General features: G+C 44.9%; 1 protein-coding gene across 1 annotated transcript in view; it reads right to left on the reverse strand.

The window, feature by feature from the left end:
- Positions 1 to 4,324: 4,324 nt before the first annotated feature.
- APH1B (aph-1 homolog B, gamma-secretase subunit) overlaps positions 4,325 to 17,754 on the reverse strand; it is a 33,013-nt gene continuing 19,583 nt past the window's right edge. The window contains exons 4-5 of the mRNA XM_008067163.2: positions 12,195 to 12,322; positions 4,325 to 4,931 (exon numbers count right to left, since the gene is read on the reverse strand). Coding sequence (XP_008065354.1) covers positions 4,764 to 4,931; positions 12,195 to 12,322 — 296 coding nt within the window. The 3' untranslated portion in view covers positions 4,325 to 4,763. The remainder of the gene's footprint in view (positions 4,932 to 12,194; positions 12,323 to 17,754) is intronic.

Here is a 17,754-nt window from a genome sequence, read left to right on the forward strand (position 1 = left end):
CTGTAAAAGACATCCAGAGTGTTCACCACAACAAAGACCTCTCTCCAAGGAAGAAGGCTTTACCAAAACCTCATCCCACCTGGGAAAAGTACATTCTCCCTCTCCAGCCCCTTCTAGCCTTCCTGTCTCATCTGATGGGGGGATGAGGGTGGGAGAGTTGGTGGTGGTGCGGGTTGGGGGGAGCTAGAAGACAGCCCCGGGATTCAGGCTCATGAAAAAGCTGAGATTTAATTTTAAGATGACAGGTCGTGTCCCCTTCTGCCATCCATCTTACTACCACGTCAACACGCTCCAGTGTAAGATCAGTGGACTCCTAACTTTCTTTAACTTTCTTTAAACAGGAGCACTTAGGGAAGCCCATGCTTATGAGGGGATACAGAAACAAGACTACTCAAGGAATTGAAGCCTCTGGCACCTACAACCACAGCCAAGCATCAAACACAAGCCAATTCCCATGCTGATTAACACAAAGCATATATCAAAGGCTTTTAAATTCAGTTTTGAGTGCACAGTGTGTGAGTCCAGCTTTCAACAAATAATTAGAAGCCATTTAAGAGGCAAGGAGAAGCAAAGTCTGAAAGGGATACAGGGATATTCAGATTTTCTAATTCTTGCATGAGTTTTTTCCTTGAGAAATTTGTCCACCTCATCTAAGTTTTAAATTTTATTGACATCAATTTGTCCATAATAGTCTCTTATGATTGATTTAATAATGTAGGATCTGTAGTGATGTTTCCTCTCATTACCGATAAGTGTGTCTTCTCTCTTTTTTTCCTTACCAGTCTGGCCAGAGCTTTGCCAACGTTTATTTTATTCATTTTATTTTTGAGTCAGGGTCTCACTCTGTCACCCAGGTTAGAGCATGGTGGCACAATCACAGCTCACTACAGTCTCCACCTCCTGGGCTCAGGTGATCCTTTCACCTCAGCCTTCTGAGTAGTTGGGGCTACAGGCACACACTACCATGCCTGGCTACTTTTTTGACTTTTTATAGAGACAGGGTTTTGCCATGTTGCCTAGGCTGGCCTCGAACTCCTGGGCCAAGCAATCCTCCTGCCTCGGTCTCCCAAAGTGTTGGGATTACGGCATAAGCCACTTTGCCCAGCCTACCAATTTTACTGATTTTCTCAAAGAACCAGATTTGTTTTCATTTTCTCTATTGTTTTACAGCTATTACTTCCACGTCTGCTCTTTGCTATTTCCTTACTTTAACTTTAGTTTACTCTCCTTTTTCTAGTCTTTTAAGTGGAAGCATAGGTCTCTAATTTTGAACATTTTAACTTATTAGGCATTTACTGCTAAAACTTTCTCTCACTATTCTGGCCTAAGGGACTTACTTTGCTTTGGCAACTATCACCCCCCCATCATCAGTTTTTTCCCTTTCTACACAATCATTCTCATCTTTACACAAGCCTGCTGTTACAAGGTACATCATAAGGGGGGAAAGAAAGGAAAAGCACCCTCTCTTGCCTCTACATCCTCCTCTAGCTATCATTCCACTCCTCTACAACATCTATGCTCTACATGCTGTGTCTAGGTCTTCATCTCACATGCTCCATAATCTGCTCCATTGAAGTGTTTGCCCTTACCACTACCCTGTAATTGTTTTTTATCAAGGTCACCAGTAAGTTCCCTCTCTCCATATGCAACCACCAACTTTCTCTCCTCTTACTCATGACCCTGACTCTCAGGCTACCCCACCCCCCCAGGTTGCCTTCCTTCCTCACTGGCTACTCCTTCTTCCCTTTCTGACCACTCAATGGGCATGCCCCACAGTTCAGCCTCAGCCATCACCTTTTCTTCTTGATCTATACCCACTACTGCCCAGGTGCTGTATATGCACCCATAAAATTGTAGCACCATCTTTTGTATTCAAGTTTCTATCACTACATAATTTGGAGTGCATTTTGTAGTTGCTTCAAAATAATACTTGTGGCTGGGCATGGTGGCTCAAGACTGTAATACCAGCACTTTGGGATGTGGAGGCAAGAGGACTACCTGAGCCCATGGGTTCGAGACCAGCCGGGGCAACTTGGTGAGACCTCATCTCTACAATAAATCAAAAAAATAGCCAGGTGAGGTGACGTGCGCTGTGGTTCCAGCTACTTGGAAGGCTGAAGCAGAAAGATCCCCTGAGCCCAGCAGGTTGAGCTGCAGTGGCCATTAAGTGTGCCACTGTACTCCAGCCTGGGTGACAGAGTGAGACTCCTACTCCAAAAAAAAAAAAAAAAAAGATACCTCAAAGAACTTCTCTACACCAAATTCTTTCTGAACACACAAACATGAAATAGGCCTTATGAATTTTAAGTCAAATAAAGAATTTTTCTTTGAAAGAAGTTTCAGAACTGATTAATCATAAACAACAGAATGTATAGCCAAGTTTTATAAGTGCCAAAAACTGTAGTAACAGATACTAAAGAATATGCTATTCCAAAGAAGAGGAAACATGGGAAATGAGTAGTGCCAAACCATCTTTTTACTGTCCACTGAAAAGCACAGATCTGGAAGGAGTCTATTGCATTGTATAGTGAATGCAGTGTCTAACAGTGCCAGTATATATGCCATTATTGTATAGCTTATATAAAATGTTACATATTTTACATAGAGATAGTACCTACCTCTTTGAAACACTAAAATTTAATAGAATGAAGTCTCTCATTAAATACGAATCATAAACAATGCAATCATAAACAAAATGTTCTAAGAAAAGCACTATAAGCTTCTTTTGTGTGATACCTGGAGTAATGGTGAGGCTAACACAAAGCCAACACCCTCAGGAAGCTCTTCCCAGGAAACAGGCTGACGATGCCTGCAACAGGTGTCACCCTGGCACTCAGCTAGTGTCACCTTCGGGCCCACACTGACTGGCTAATGCCTGTTCTGGGGCTGAGCTGGGGCAAGCAGGAAGAGTCCCAGGTAGGGGGAAGAGTTCATCTCACGGACTTACGCTGCATCCACCCTATGGATGCGACACCTGGCATTTCTGGTGTGACTCTGCCTCCCTCAGCAAACACTGAAACGTGATCATGGACAAAAATGCCACTCATTTGTAAGCGCTGGCGTGAATTCACATCATTCCAAATTCCGTTCCTGGATGCCGCTGACATGAACTGACATCTTTGCAAATTCTGTTTCTGAATGCTGCAGCGTTGTCATATGTATGTGTTACTCAGTTTTGTTTGAAAATGAATAGTGAGCCATGGAGAAAGTTAATGGCGATAATGATCTGCTATCGACTGGACAATGCTGTTATTAATTTACGTGGTTGTTAAATATTGCAAGTTGGTCATGATGTTGTTGTGATCAGTGTCATATAACGCTAGGCTGGAGTGCCGTGGCAGTATCATGGCCATCACAGCCTCAACCTGCAGGGCTCAGGCAGTCTTTCCGCCTCAGCCTTCCAAGTAGCTGCAAGTACAAGAGTGGACCGCCACACCTGGCTAATTTTTTGATTTATTATAGAGACGAGGTCTCGCCAGTTTCCTCAGGTTGGTCTTGAACCCCTGGGCTCAGGCAAACCTCTCGCCTTGGCCTCCCAAAGTGCTGGGATGACAGGCGTGAGCCACTGTGCTCAGCCAGGATGCATTGATATTGATAAGGGTCTGGTTTCTCGAATAAGGTTCTGTTCTCTGGAATGATGTGCAGTTAGCCCAAAACATTGGCCACATCAAAAGAGCATGAGACTTGGCGGTTTAAAAATGTACTTTCAATTTTACACTATACCATTTGGTGAAAGTGCTGTTTAGTATCACAGGAGTACATGGAAGTGTCAACACCACCTTTGGTTTGTTTTCCACATGCTTCTGGTTACAATCTACCAGCTCCAGTGATGCCTATCCTAGCTCATATCACCCAGCCCCCTGCAGAGGTGCAGAGATAAATCAACGAGCATCACCTCAGCTGGCCCAAGAACCAGCACTCAGATGGTGAACACTGCAGCCAACAACCTTGGGGCAGGACACGTGAAAAGCTCTAAAAAGGAGAAAGACTAAAAGGTGCTGCAAAAAAATTCTCGATTTTAGAGTAGCTTCCCAAGAAAGTCGGAAAGTCATTGCTTTTCAAGAAAGGGAATCTATTCTCAAAAAACGATGTAATGCCTCAAAATGCAAAACCTAGAATGGAAAAACTTCAGAAAAATACAGCCCATTCATCAATATCTTACTTCAGCCAAGTGATCATAGTGAGTGAGTGTGATGTGTTACTGCATTTAGAAGCACAGCTTACCATACTCTCCTAAGATGGTCCTAGTACAAGAAAATAGTCCACAGAGGTGATAGCCCTTGAGCCTGCTGTGACTTCGGAACTTAAAAAGACAAAGGCCACCCAGGATTTGACATTCATTTATGGACTTGTTCAGCATGAGCCGAGTGACGGACGAGACAGTTAAATGCCAGATTCTCATTCATGTATGGTGTCCCAGGAAGCTCCTGTGTGGACACCAACCCCACGGCTCTCAGCCTGACTGCACATCAGAATCATTCAGGAAGCTTGGGGAAGTTGCCAAATGTCCAGGTCAATTAGGCCTGAAGGGTGGAGCCCAGACAAAGTATTGTCTTCCCTGGTGATTCTAACGTGCAGCCAGGACACACCACGGAGGCAGCCCTTGGGAGAGATGACACGGGAAATCCATGCAAATGGGACTCGTATCTAGATAGTTTTGTCTTTTCTCGATTCCACCAGAAAAGGGGATTTTTAGAAAAAGGCACAGCTGTGCTTCTTCCAAAGTCGCCATCTGCAGTATGGGAAGTGCTGGCCTGCAGGGGTCATCTGGAGCGCTGGCTGAAAAGGAGAAAGTCCTTGTCTCGGCAGAGGAGGCAGAGTTTCAGGCTCCGGCGGCTGCCTCCAGCGACGAAAAATGCCCAGGTGCCCATGAGCGCCATGATGGTGTATGCCGACACCAGGTTTATCACATAGTGAGGACTTAGGAAGGTCTGCAGAGGAAAAACAAATCAGCCTGGGTAATAACAGCAAGCTATAGAGCATGTAGTATAATAACTAAAGATAAAAGAAAATATGGAACACTTTCAATAGCCAGGTGTGTTTCATCAGACATATGATGCATGTCGTAAGTTACGGACCCAAGAAAGGCACATGAAACTAAGTCAACAGACACTGGCCTGTGGGTCCCATGCTTTGATGTACTCAGATGGCAACCCTGCAAGGTAGTCATTAGGCAGAGCCTAATGGAATACCCAGTAGAAGACATATTGTATAACTGAAGCCCAGTTTGTATTGATTTCTATATTAATTAAACGGGCTCTTAGAATTTGTAAGACTGAGACTAGTCCACATGACTTTAATATGAGTCCTTAGTATTCAAGGAAATGTGAGGGAGTAGAGTTTCTTTTTCAGCTGCACAATTGCTGTGGGTTCCAAAAGTTTATTCAATTAAGAGACACTGGTGGAATGCTAAGAGGTACATATTATGCAATGGGGAAGGCCGAAGTCTCTACTCTAATGGAGTTTATATACTAGTGAGGGAGGCAGCAATGAATGAAGAAACAGATTTGTTAATTACAAGTTGAGATGGATGTTAGGACAACATAATTGTAATTGTGATGATGCCAGGAGAGGTTAAAAACAAGGCGCTCTCTCCTTGGAGTGGTCAAGGAAGGCCCTAGGAAAGTGGCATTTAAACTGACACATACAGGAGGGGTAATGCCAACGCTGTGTAGACCAGGGGAAGGAACCAAAGGAGGGCAAGGGGCTCATGCAGTTGAGAACCTGAGACAGTCAACATTAATGTTCAGGGATGGAGAGAGCCACACCCAGGACAAGACTGGAGAGGAGGGCCGCGTTTTGCTAAGGAATGTGGATCCAGACCCCAATGTGATGCCAGCTTATAAGGGGCTTTTAGGCAGGGGCTGAGTGACTTGACTTAGATTGTTTAAACTGCAGAGAACCAATTAAAGGAGGCTCTGGGGAAAGCAGGAGGCTTGTGAGGAAGATACTATACTGGGAAAGAGTGGGTAACACAAACTGCAGGACTTGCTGTTGGACTGAATGTGAGGAAAGGGAGAAGACAAAATGCCTCGCCTGCTTCTGGTTTTGGGTAAATGATGGTGCCATTTAGCAGGATAACAGACACCTGAGGAAGACCAGGCTTGAAAGACTTGGGGAAAGGCCAAAGTAGAGTGGTGTGGTAGATGGGAGTCAAGTGAGAATGTGTTAGAGAATGTGTTAACAGCAACACGTCCATGAGCTTTCAAAAGGCAGATGTCAAATAAGCAGTAAGTGTGCTCAGATAAGAAGCCTGGGCTAGACAAAGGAATACAGAAGCACAGCCCGGAGATGGCATTGAAGGCCATGGCCATGAATACAATTACCCAGGGAGCTAGTGAAACGCCGAGCTGGGATTCCAAGGGAAAAGAGGAGAGAGAGAAGGGAAAAGAGAAGTCAAGACCGAGTGCTGAGAAATGGAAGACGGATAAATTATCTGGAAGATAAGAGCCAACAAAGGGGTGTAAGAAGGGGCAGTCAGGCAAGAAAAAATCAGGATATTGTGGTGCAGCGGAAGTCAAAAGAGGACAGTGCTTCAAAGAAGGGTCAACTCGAGCTAAAGGCTGCTAAGAAAAGATCAGCGTGCAGTAGATAGGAATGGGGAAGCTATAAGGAGAGAACACAGTGCCTTATGGAAACATGGTTTGCATCCTGCGGGATGGAGTGTCATGATTATTTGGTTATTATGATTATTTCATGGGGTTCACAGTAGGAGGAATGGAAGACCTCTGTGACCCTGGCAAGTACAGTTTTCAAAGGGTAGCCAAGCAGAGGCTAGGCTGGGCAAGGGGTAGGAGAGGTAAAGAAGTAGAGAAGGAATCTGTAGAGATGACTCTTTAAGAAGTCTTGCTATGTTGGGAAGCAGACAAAGGGAGGTGGGAGGGGAGGGGGCAGTGGTGAAGGGCTGCACCTCAGATGTGTCTGACAGTTAATGGGGAGGGAGGGCTGGTGATGTAAGCCAGAGGGCACAACGGAGGCCTAGAGTCCTATAGCAGGAGGGCATACGTCAGGGCTCGAAGCCTGGTGGAGGGACTAGCCTTTGCTATTTCCTCTGTGAGCTCAGGATAAGGCAGGAGACAGGCTCCATCAAGCCCAGGCATACACACTTAGGGAACGGAAGGGATTCAATTGAGTTAGTTGGTATCATACACCTTCGCTTCTCAGGGCTTCAGCAGGAGTGTCTCTAAGGCTCCTTGCTGTCCCCACTGTCACCCTTACCCACACATGCTTCTGGCTAAGGCTCTGGTACAGGCCAGTTGGCTCTGGCCAGGTATATGAGCTGATTCTGCATTAGTTCCTTGTGCAGAAAGTGCTTTTCTTCAAAGGCCTCTGAGGGCATGAGAGGCATCAAGTATTTTCTGAATTCTTCTTTAGAATAGTTCTATTCCTCAAATCCACTGAATTTTAATTTATTTTGCAGAGTGCTAAGCTCTTTGTATTTTGCTTTAGTTTATTTCTTTAAAAAACTTTTTCTCTTTTAAATAATTACAAGAGCAATATGTGATTGTTGTAGAACATTAGGGTACACACATAAGAAAAATAAAACAGGCCAGGCTCAGTGTCTCAGCCTGTAATCCCAGCGCTTTGGGAGGCCGAGGTGAGTGGATTTCCTGAGCCTGCGAGTTCGAGACCCGCCCTGGCAACTTGGCGAGACTTCATCTCTACAATAACTAAAAAATTAGCCGGGCGTGGTAGCACACGCCTGTAGTTCCGGCTACTTGGAAGGCTGAGGTGGAAGGATCGCTAGAGCCCAGCAGGTTGAGGCTGCAGTGGCAGGGAGCATGCCACTGCACTCCAGTATGGAGTGAGACGCCAACTCAAAAAAAAAAAAAAGGAAAGAAAAGTAAGACAAATTTTAAAACTTAAAGTTCAGCTAGTTTAATATTTATTAAATAAAATATAAAAAGTGAAGTCATAAAGAAAAAATTGATAAATTAGACTACATTAAAATGAAGAACTTTTGTTCACCAAATGACAATATTAAGAGAACCCCACCATAGAAGTCATGTACAAAAACTTCTTTGCAATAAAGGCTGCTGAGATAAGATAAAAGAAGTTTACAGAAAATATAAAGAAGTCTTAAGAGTCAAAAAGAAAAAGACAGACAATCCAGTAGATGGGTATGAGATCTGAACAGGCACTTCACAAAAGGATTATCCAAATGGCTAATAAACATCTGAAGAGGTGTTCAACATCACTAATCATCAGAAAAATGTAAATTAAGCCTTTAATGATGCATTATAATTTACTGATGTATGTATTTATGCAATCACTACTACTCAGCAGATGGCAAACAATAGAGAGAAAGCCATACCCAGTGCTGGCAAGGAGGTAGAGGAACTGCAATTCACAAATTAATGGTGGAGGGAGTGTAAGTCAATTAACAACCACCCTAAAAATCAAGTGGAATGAACAGTCAACACATGGATGCCCCAAGACTCAGCAATTCCACTCCCAGGCATGTATCCACAAGGAATATGTACGTATGTTCACCAAGAGACCTACACTAGAATGTTCACAGCAGCACTTTTCACAAGAGCTAAAAACTAGACACACCGGAAGTGCCTCTCTGCTGTAGAATGGGTCAGTTACATGTAGTGACACAGAAGGGCACGGTGCAGCGACCGACCAGCAGGCTAAGCTACAGAAAGATGGCTCCCGCAGGCACGTTGAGCTGAAGGAGCCAGACGCAAGAACAAATGGTGTGCGGCTCCGTTTACATAAAATACCAAAAGGCAGGGCCAAGCTCTGGTGCTGGAAGTCAGAATCATGGTAACCCTTTAGAGGGTCCATGACTGGAGGCACCAAGAGGTAACTGAGGGCTAAGAATGTTCTGATTTTCATCTAGGCTCTAGTTACCTGGGTGTGTCCACACTGTGGAAATTCAAAACAGACACTTCTGATCTGTGCCTTTCTCTGTAGGTATGTTACTCTAATAAAACAATTACTTAAACAATCATTCTCTGAAATCTGCCACTGAGAGATGATTACTGTGAACCTTTTGGTATGTAATTTTCAAACTTCCTAGGTTCTTTTTTTTAATCATTAAAGAGAATAACATCAACTACTCAATATTCAACAACATTTACTGGCCATCTACTATGTGCCAAGCATTAAGGATACAAAGATTGCCAAGATAAGGCCCCATCCTTCATGATTAAACTCTAGTTAGAGAAAGAGATGTAAAAACCATATGAAATAAAACACGCCAGCCAAGGGCTAGTGTGGTAATAGAGCTACAAAGAAGGTCCTGTGACAGCGCTGAGTCTGGAATAACCACCTTTTCCAGGCAAGTGTCACATCGGATGATGTCTGCCCAACAGGCCTAGGTTAGGGGGACAGGAGTCAGCAGACAAGCAGTGGAGCCAAGGTGTGCCTGCTGGGAGCGGCAGGAGGCAGGACCAAGAGGCTTGTGTCGAACGAAGGCATCTGGGGCTTACTCCATAGGCATCCGCTGCGGCTCTCCTGTCCCCCTCCACACCCTTGGCTTCTGAGACAGCGGGCTCCAGATTTCCTGGATTTCCTCCCACCTCCCTGGCTGCTGTTCCTCTTTCCCCAGCCTCCACACTGCAGCGCCCTGGGGCTCAGTCCAGCTTCTTGTCTGTTTACACCCAATTCCTTGTCGTCATCTCCTCTAGCCTAGGCTTCTCTACCAAACTCCAGACTGTCATTCACCTGTTCACTTGACATCTCCCTTGACAAAACTCCTAACCCCCCAACAAGCTCCCTCACCTCAGCTGATGGCAACTCCATCCGCTCAGTTGTCCCAGCCAAAACCCTTGGCCGTATCCCTGGATCCTCCTCTTTCTCTTGGATACTTCATAAAGTATTCCAGGAAACACTGCTGATTCTACTCTCTTTCTTTCTTTTTTTTTTAGATTGGAAAACATGGTCTATTTAGAAAATAAATTAGAGTGAAGAGAGAGGAGATTCACCTCCCCAAGGTAGGGGAGAGGGCCAAGGCTAGGAAACATGGTGGCCAAAGCTCAAAAAGCCACATGGATACCTCTGCTTTCAAAAATATGTCCTGGATCTGGCTGCTTCTCACTCTCTCTCCACTGCTATCTCACCCAAGTCGTCATGCCTTCCCTTGAGGACTGTCACCTCCTCTCCCACTACAGTCTTTCTCAACACAGCAGGGTGATCCTTTCAAAATGTGAGTCTAGGCAAGTCTGGCTCCTCAGCACTATTCAAGGACTCCTCATGCCATGGAGAGTGAAAGCCAAAGGACTGTGGGATCCAAATGTGGCTCTCACTACCCACCTCCAACTTCCTTCCCCCGTCAACTCTGACAGTGTCTCCGACTCATCTCCCCCTTGGCCATGCCATGTTGGCTACCTGGGCTTCCACGTGCACATGCGAGCACGTTGCTTACTCTTAGGGCCTCGGAGCTGCGTGCCCCCCCAGGCTGTTCTTTCTCCAGACAGCCACACAGCCTCCTCCCTCACCTACACTTCCTTACTGCCACATCACCTGCACAGTGAAGGCACTCTGCCCACCAACTGTGATGCCCATCCACACACTCTGTGTCCTGCTGACCCGCCCCACTTTTCCTTTTGTCCACAGGCCATTTCTCATGTATTATGCTTACTGATCACTGCCTGTCCCTCCCCACTAGATTATAAAGGCAGGGATCTTTGTTTTGTTCACCTAGAACAGTACCTGAAAGCACTCAATACAATCTCTGATGAATGGACAGATAGCCATCTGAATCCGTAAGAAGGAAGTCTGCTCTATCACATAACTTCCTTTCTGATTATCAAAGTGCTATGTTGTAGAAAACTTAAGACATGAAAAACTATAGGAATAAAAGATCTACAATCTCAACACCCAGAGATGAACGCTGTTACTATTTTAATACATTCTTTTCCAGTCTCTTTTTCGCAAAGATTTGGCTTTACATAGAAAGGGTAACTTTAGCATCCTGCACCGGAAAGGTTTTAGGAGGGGAGCAGGGGGGAAGAAGACTGCATTTTAGATGGATCGGGGGCAGAGAGCCCAATGTGAGAAAAGCTGATGTGAACTCCACTTGGATGGAGAGAAGGCAGCATGCCATCAGAGGGAATCTTGCAAGCGTTCAGGGCACAGCATGGCGAGGGTCTGGACAAGGCAGTGGGACGGGGAATTCTGACAACTTACAATAAAAGCCAGACCCAAGGCATTAAACAGTACTTTAAAAATACATCTTGTCAAGTCTTTTAAAACTTTGTTTTGAAAACTGGCATTGCCATAATGTCAGCAAGGAAGGAGTTGAGTAAAACTGGCCAGCTGTGGTGACTCCTCCCTGCATTCCCAGCACTTTGGGAGGCCAAGGTGAGAGGATTCCTTGAACCCAGGAGTTGGAGACTAGCCTAGTCAACATAGTGAGACCTCGTCTCCACAAAAAAATCAAAAAACGAGTCTGGCATGGTGGCACGTGCCTGTAGTCCCAGTTCCTCCAGAGGCTCAGATAGGAGGATCACATGAATCCAGGAGGTTGAGGCTGTGATGGGCCGTGAGCATGCTACTGTGCTCCAGCCTGGGTAACAGAGTAAGACCCTGACTCAAAAAAAAACCTCAAAAAACCCAACAACAGCAAAAAGAAAGAATGATAAAATTGGTATAATCATTATAGAGTATTTCAGCAATCTGCACCAAGTGCTTTAAAAATATTCTGTCATCTGACTTCATAATCCCATACCTTGGAACCAAAACAACATGTGGAAAATGTTTCCTGTACAAAGATATTCAATACAGCAACTACAATAATCAAAGAAATAGAAGTGAGCCAGGCTCGGTGGCTCAGCCTGTAATCCCGCGCCTTTGGGAGGCTGAGGTGAGTGGATTGCTTGAGCCCGCGGGTTCAAGACCCGCCTGGGCAGCGAGACCTCATCTCTACAATAAATCAAAAAATCAGCCAGGTGTGGTAGTGCATGCCTGTGGTTCCCGCTACTTAGAAGGCTGAGGCGGAAGGATCGCCTGAGCACAGCAGGTCGAGGCTACGTTGGCCATGAGTATGCCCCTGCACTCCATCCTGGGTGGCAGAGTGAGAAAAGGAAAAAAAAAAGAGCTGGACGCTTCACTCACTCATGTCCATGGCTTTTCAGAACTTCCCAATTTCCCTATGAGCACCTACTTCATCTGGGGAAGAATCTGCCACTTCAGATATACGGACTTGCGTTCCAAAACAGTTTGAGTACAGTGGCAACACTCACCTGGGCTGACACCAGCAGGTGGGTCAGGAGAACTATAAGAAGGATGTACCACTTTTTCTTCTCACAGCCATCAAAAAACACAATGCCCCAGAACACGTGCAGCAAGATGATGACCAGCGTCATGAAAGCTGAAAGACAGTCAACCATTAGTGTCGACTCACACAGATAGCAGACAGCAAAGCCACTGAGTGCCCTGCCACTGTGCCCTGCCACTAGGCTCCGGGGGCCCACAATGTTGTCACAAGAGAGTTCAGAAACTTGCAGGACCTTGACACACTTGCACAAACCATAAGTCGAAAAGCAACATTTCTGAACAGGGGGTTCTACCTGTAGCAGCTTCTCATCTAGGACTTAGATCTGGCTTTCAAGCAGTTTTCCTGAGGAATACAATAAAATGATTGTGATGTTTAACCAACTTTTTCCCAATTCGCCTTCTGTACTACTCGAGAGAGACTTCAATGAAATGGAGTATCTTCTATTTAAACAAGTCTCGGCTGGGTGTGGTGGCTCACGCTTATATTCCCAACACTTTTGGTGGCTGAGACAGGAGGATCACTTGAGTCTAGGAGCTCGAAACCAGCCTGGGTAACATAGTGAGTCCTCATCTCTACAAAAATTATTTCAAAAAATTAGCTGGCATGGTAGTGTGCACTTATAGTCCCAGCTGCTGAGGAGGCTGAGGCAGAAGGATCACCTGAGCCCATGAGGTTGAGAGGTTAAGGCTGCAGTGTGTGATCCTGTCACTGCACTCCAGCCTGGGTGACAGAATGAGACTCTGAGACAGACACACAGACACACACACACACACACACACACACACACACACACACACACACACACACGTCTCCCCACTGACATAGAATTTCTCCTCAGATCTTTTTTTAAAAGACCAATAGAAAAGTAAAATATTAAAGATCACAATAATTATCAAAGATTCTGCTTAAACTGGCCCTAAATTTGATCAGCATTAGCAGATTTCTCTGCGGAATACTGCCTCCCTTCGTGTGATGTGTATCCTGAGTGCTGGATAATATTCTTTATTAAAAGTAGGCAAACCCCATGTATTCTGCAAGTTTTAACATGGAAAAAAAAGGCATATAGATTTCTCCTTTCAGCCACATAATTAGAAACCATTAATACCTACCAGACTGGAAAAATTCAAGTCTGACAACTCTCTCTCACATAGCTGGTAGGAAAACACTCTGGCATTACCAATTAAAGTAGAACATTTGCATTCTCCATCTCACTCTATCTTACTTCAGGAATTCCAGCAGTTCCAGCTAGGTCTATGCTATGAAGCAATTAGCTCTCAAACTAATAGGTCACCAGCACCTAGAAATGCAAATGCTTGGGGCCCACCCTACACACATCCAGAATCAGAAACAGTGGGGGAAGGCCCCAGCAATCCTTGTTAAAACAGCATTCCAAGTGATTCTGATGCATTGTCAAATTCAGAATCACTATTCTAAAGAAACCCTTAGGCTGGGTGCGTTGGTTCATGCCTATAATCCCAGAACTTCGGGAGGCAAAGTTGAGAGGATTGCCTGAGCCCATGGGTTTGAGACCAGCCTGGGCAACTTGGCAAGACCTCATCTTTACAATGAATCAAAAAATTAGCCGGGCACGGTGGCACATGCCTATAGTCCCAGCTACCAGGAAGGCTGAGGTGGAAGCATTGCCTAAGCCTAGCAGGTTGAGGCTACAGGGGCCATGAGCATGCCACTGCACTCCAGCTTGGGCGACAGAGTGAGACTCCAACTCAAAAACAAAACAAAAAACCCTTATACATCTGCACAAGGAGATATAGACAAGGATATTTATATCAACAGTTTGTCATAATAAAGTATGTCCAACATGACCAGAATGGATACATAAATCATGGTGTATTCATACAGTGCAATACTATATGATCTATATAAATGATCGCCAGAATACAATGTTAAGTGGGGGGGAAAAAAACATACTGTGGAAAAGATGCATATTATTTAATGTACATGAAGTAAAAAACATGCAAAACAGTATTTTTTTCCTTTTTTTTTTTAAATGAGATGGGATCTCACTATGCTGCCCAGGCTGGTCTCCAACTCCTGGGCTCAAGCAATCCTCCTGCCTCAGCCTCCCAGAGGTTGGGATTACAGGCATGAGCAACCACACCTGGCTGCAAAACAATATGTAAAAGATATAACCTTTGTGGTAGGAAGAAAGGAAGCTACTGCATCTGGTATGACAGTGTCATCTCAGTAAATGATGGGAAATCTTTTAAACAAAGTGGAAAAAGAACTAAACTGAAATGATGCATTTGAATCCCCATGATGATGACCCGGAGAGGGAAGTTTCCTGGAGACAGATGCCTGGTGAGGGGGGAAGCTGGGACCAGGAAGATGCCTAAGAGTTCAGCTTGCATTTCAAAGTTTCTCTGTGTCAGAAAAGACCAAGGCGGAAACTAGCACAAATGCTAACTCTGATTTTTTTTAAATCACAAAGCATTCATACTCTAAGGATTTTCTAAAACCTAGATGACAATCAAATGTCAAGAGAAAGCAATGAGCCGGGCTCGGTGGCTCAGCCTGTAATCTCGCGCTTTGGGAGGCTGAGGTGAGTGGATTACCTGGGCAACTTGCCGAGACCTCATCTCTACAATAAATCTAAAAAAATTAGCCAGGCGTGGTAGTGCGCGCCTGAAGTTCCAGCTACTTGGAAGGCTGAGACGGAAGGATCGCCGGAGCCCAGCAGGACAAGGCTGCGGTGGCCGGGAGTGGCTACTGCACTCCAGTCTGGGTGACAGAGTGAGACTCCAACTCAAAAAAAAAAAAAGAGAAAGTAATGATACCATTAGTGTGCCACCTGTCTGGCAGCCAGTCTCTACACATGACCATGAATATTGAGATGAGTCAGTGATGCTCCCATGGTCAAGTCCTAGAGTCAGCCATCTGAAAAATGCTTTTACTTATGGAATTTTCAGGCTATTCTTGTCCAAAAGAGCATTGTTCTGTGACCTGAAGGTAAGCATCCTCAGGACATCATTAGCCCTGGCATTTTTTCCAAATTCTAGGTCCATATTTCTTGGTCCTTCCTGCTAAGAAGTCTGTGAGGGATTGACTTTGCCTCCAAAGTCCAGTCCATACATCTCAGGCTAGCATTCAAGGATCTCTATGACTAGACCCCAATTACTTTGACACCCTAGCCTATGGCAGAAAACCAGGACTCTTCACTCCGTCTAGACCTCTTTGATTTTTTCCTATTTTTTAAAACCAGATTATCCCTTTTGCCTGACTATTCTACCTGTTTTCATCACCCCTCCCCATTTTTACCACACCCAAATCTCACTTTTATTTAAGATCCAGCTCAAATGCCACCTCCTTGGTGAATTATTTCCTGATACCTACCCTTCTCTTATTTTCTTTTACACTCAACACACATTTACTAGGCACCTAGGCAATCTGGCCTTGAGATTATGTGTATTATCTTTGGAGTTGACAATTCTGAGTTAGACTCCCAGCTCCACTGTGTGGCTTTGGACAAGTGGTTTAACTTCTCTGAGCTCCCACTTCCTTTATTTCTAAAATGGGGATAGGACCTCCCTGAGAACAGTGCTTAGCCAACCACAGTTTTTCCACACATGGCAGCTACTATATGCTCTGGTCTACGGACTCCAAGATGAATAATCCAGGGTCCTCTGTAGTTGTACTATCAGGTAGGAAAGAGACAAAGCAGTGAGCAATTTATTTATTTATTCGAGTTTCCTGGATACCAGGCTATGTATCAAAAATTCATCCTTCTAATTTGTGTTACCCTTTTTTTTTTGAGTTGAGGTCTCACTGTGTTGTACGGGCTGAAGCACAGCAGTATGATCACAACGATCATGGTTCGTGGCAGCCTCAGCCTCCTTGGCTCAGGCAATCCTTCCACCACAGCCCCCCGAATAGCTAGGACTACAGGCGCACATCACCACGCCTGGCTAATTTTTTGGTGTATTGTAGAGATGAGGTTTCACTGTTTCCAGGCTGGACTCAAACTCCTGGGCTCAAGCAATCCTCCTGCCTTGGCCTCCAAAGTGCTAGGATAACAGGTGTGAGCCACTGTGCCCAGCCCTCTGTGTTACTCTTACATTTTTTCTTCCCTCTCTTATCAATCCACGTAATAAGTATTTATTCAGCCAACTCTGCTAGGCTTCATGGAAACTTGTCCCACCCTTTCAGTTATCATTTTTGTTGTTTTTTGAGTTGGGTGGTCTCACTGTCATTCAGGCTGGAGTGCAGTGGCACAATCATGGCTCACCACAGCCTCAAACTCCTAGACTCATGTGGTCCTTCCAGCTTAGCCTCCCGAGTAGCTGGGCCTACAGGTGTGCACCACTACACCTGGCTAATTTTTTAATTTTTTTCTAGAGATGAGGTCTTGCTATGTTTTCTAGAGAACTCCTAGGTTCAAGCCATCTTCCCACCTTGGCCTCCCAAAGTGCTGAGATTGCAGGCATGAGTCACTGTGCCCAGCCTCAGTTACCATTGTAGTAACACAATATCCAAAGGGATCTCTCAGACATTTATTAAAATACCATACTACATTCTTGCCTGCCTGCTTATTTATACAGCTGGCACTAGTATCTTGAGGGCTTCGACGTCACCGTAGCCTTTCCTGTCACAATGTGCTACCTTAGAGTACCAGGATTTAATCTTTAGTCCCCGGAGCCAGTAGCCCCCATTAGTTTAGTCCCCTCAGTCAGAAACTGAGACCTGGACATCTGAATTATTCTGCCACATACATGCAGTTACAGCTACACACAAACTGTCTTGCTACTTCTCATTAACAAAGGAATTCCAATGAGAAATGGAGATTTGTGGTCGGGCTTGTGGCTCAGTCCTGTAATCCCAGCACTTTGGGAGATTGAGGCGAGTGAATTGCCTGAGCCTGCGGGTTCGAGACCAGCCCGGGCAACTTGGCAAAACCTTGTCTCTACAATAAATAAAAAATAAGCGTAGTAGTGCACGCCTGTAGTTTCGGCTACTTGGAAGGCTGAGGCGGAAGATCGCTGGAGCTCAGCAGGTCGATGCTGGGGGTCTGTGAGCATGCCACTGCACTCCAGTCTGGACAATGGAGTGAGACTTCAACTCAAAAAGAAAAAGAAATGAAGATTTGCTAACAGTATCTCTGGAGTGCCACCTTGTAATAACTAAACCTTTCTCAGTTCAGGTTCCTAAATATGAAATTCTGAAAGTCTTTCCATACATTTAACCTTAAAATTTGCTTTGTTTTATAACATTCCTGAAAGTTAGAAAAAACTTCCCAAAGTTGACCATAAGAATATCTAAATTAGTGTATGACCCAGATTCATAAAAGGCGCTTGTGTAGTTTCTCATGTCTTAGAACATTAATCTGAACAACTCCCACAAGTGCTGGACATCTGTTTGTGCCAACGGTAGCCGCCGGCTGTGATAACAGGCTTCCTCTTCCAAGAATCCTCTAAGTTAAATTCTCTTGGTAGAGAATGCTTCAATCTGACCCACTTCTTTTTTTTTGAGTTGGAGTCTCACTCTGTCACCCAGACTGGAGTGCAGTGGCC

Source organism: Carlito syrichta, unplaced genomic scaffold (assembly GCF_000164805.1).
Source record: "Carlito syrichta isolate Samal-C Ts95f unplaced genomic scaffold, Tarsius_syrichta-2.0.1 Scaffold309322, whole genome shotgun sequence".
NCBI lineage: Eukaryota > Metazoa > Chordata > Mammalia > Primates > Tarsiidae > Carlito > Carlito syrichta.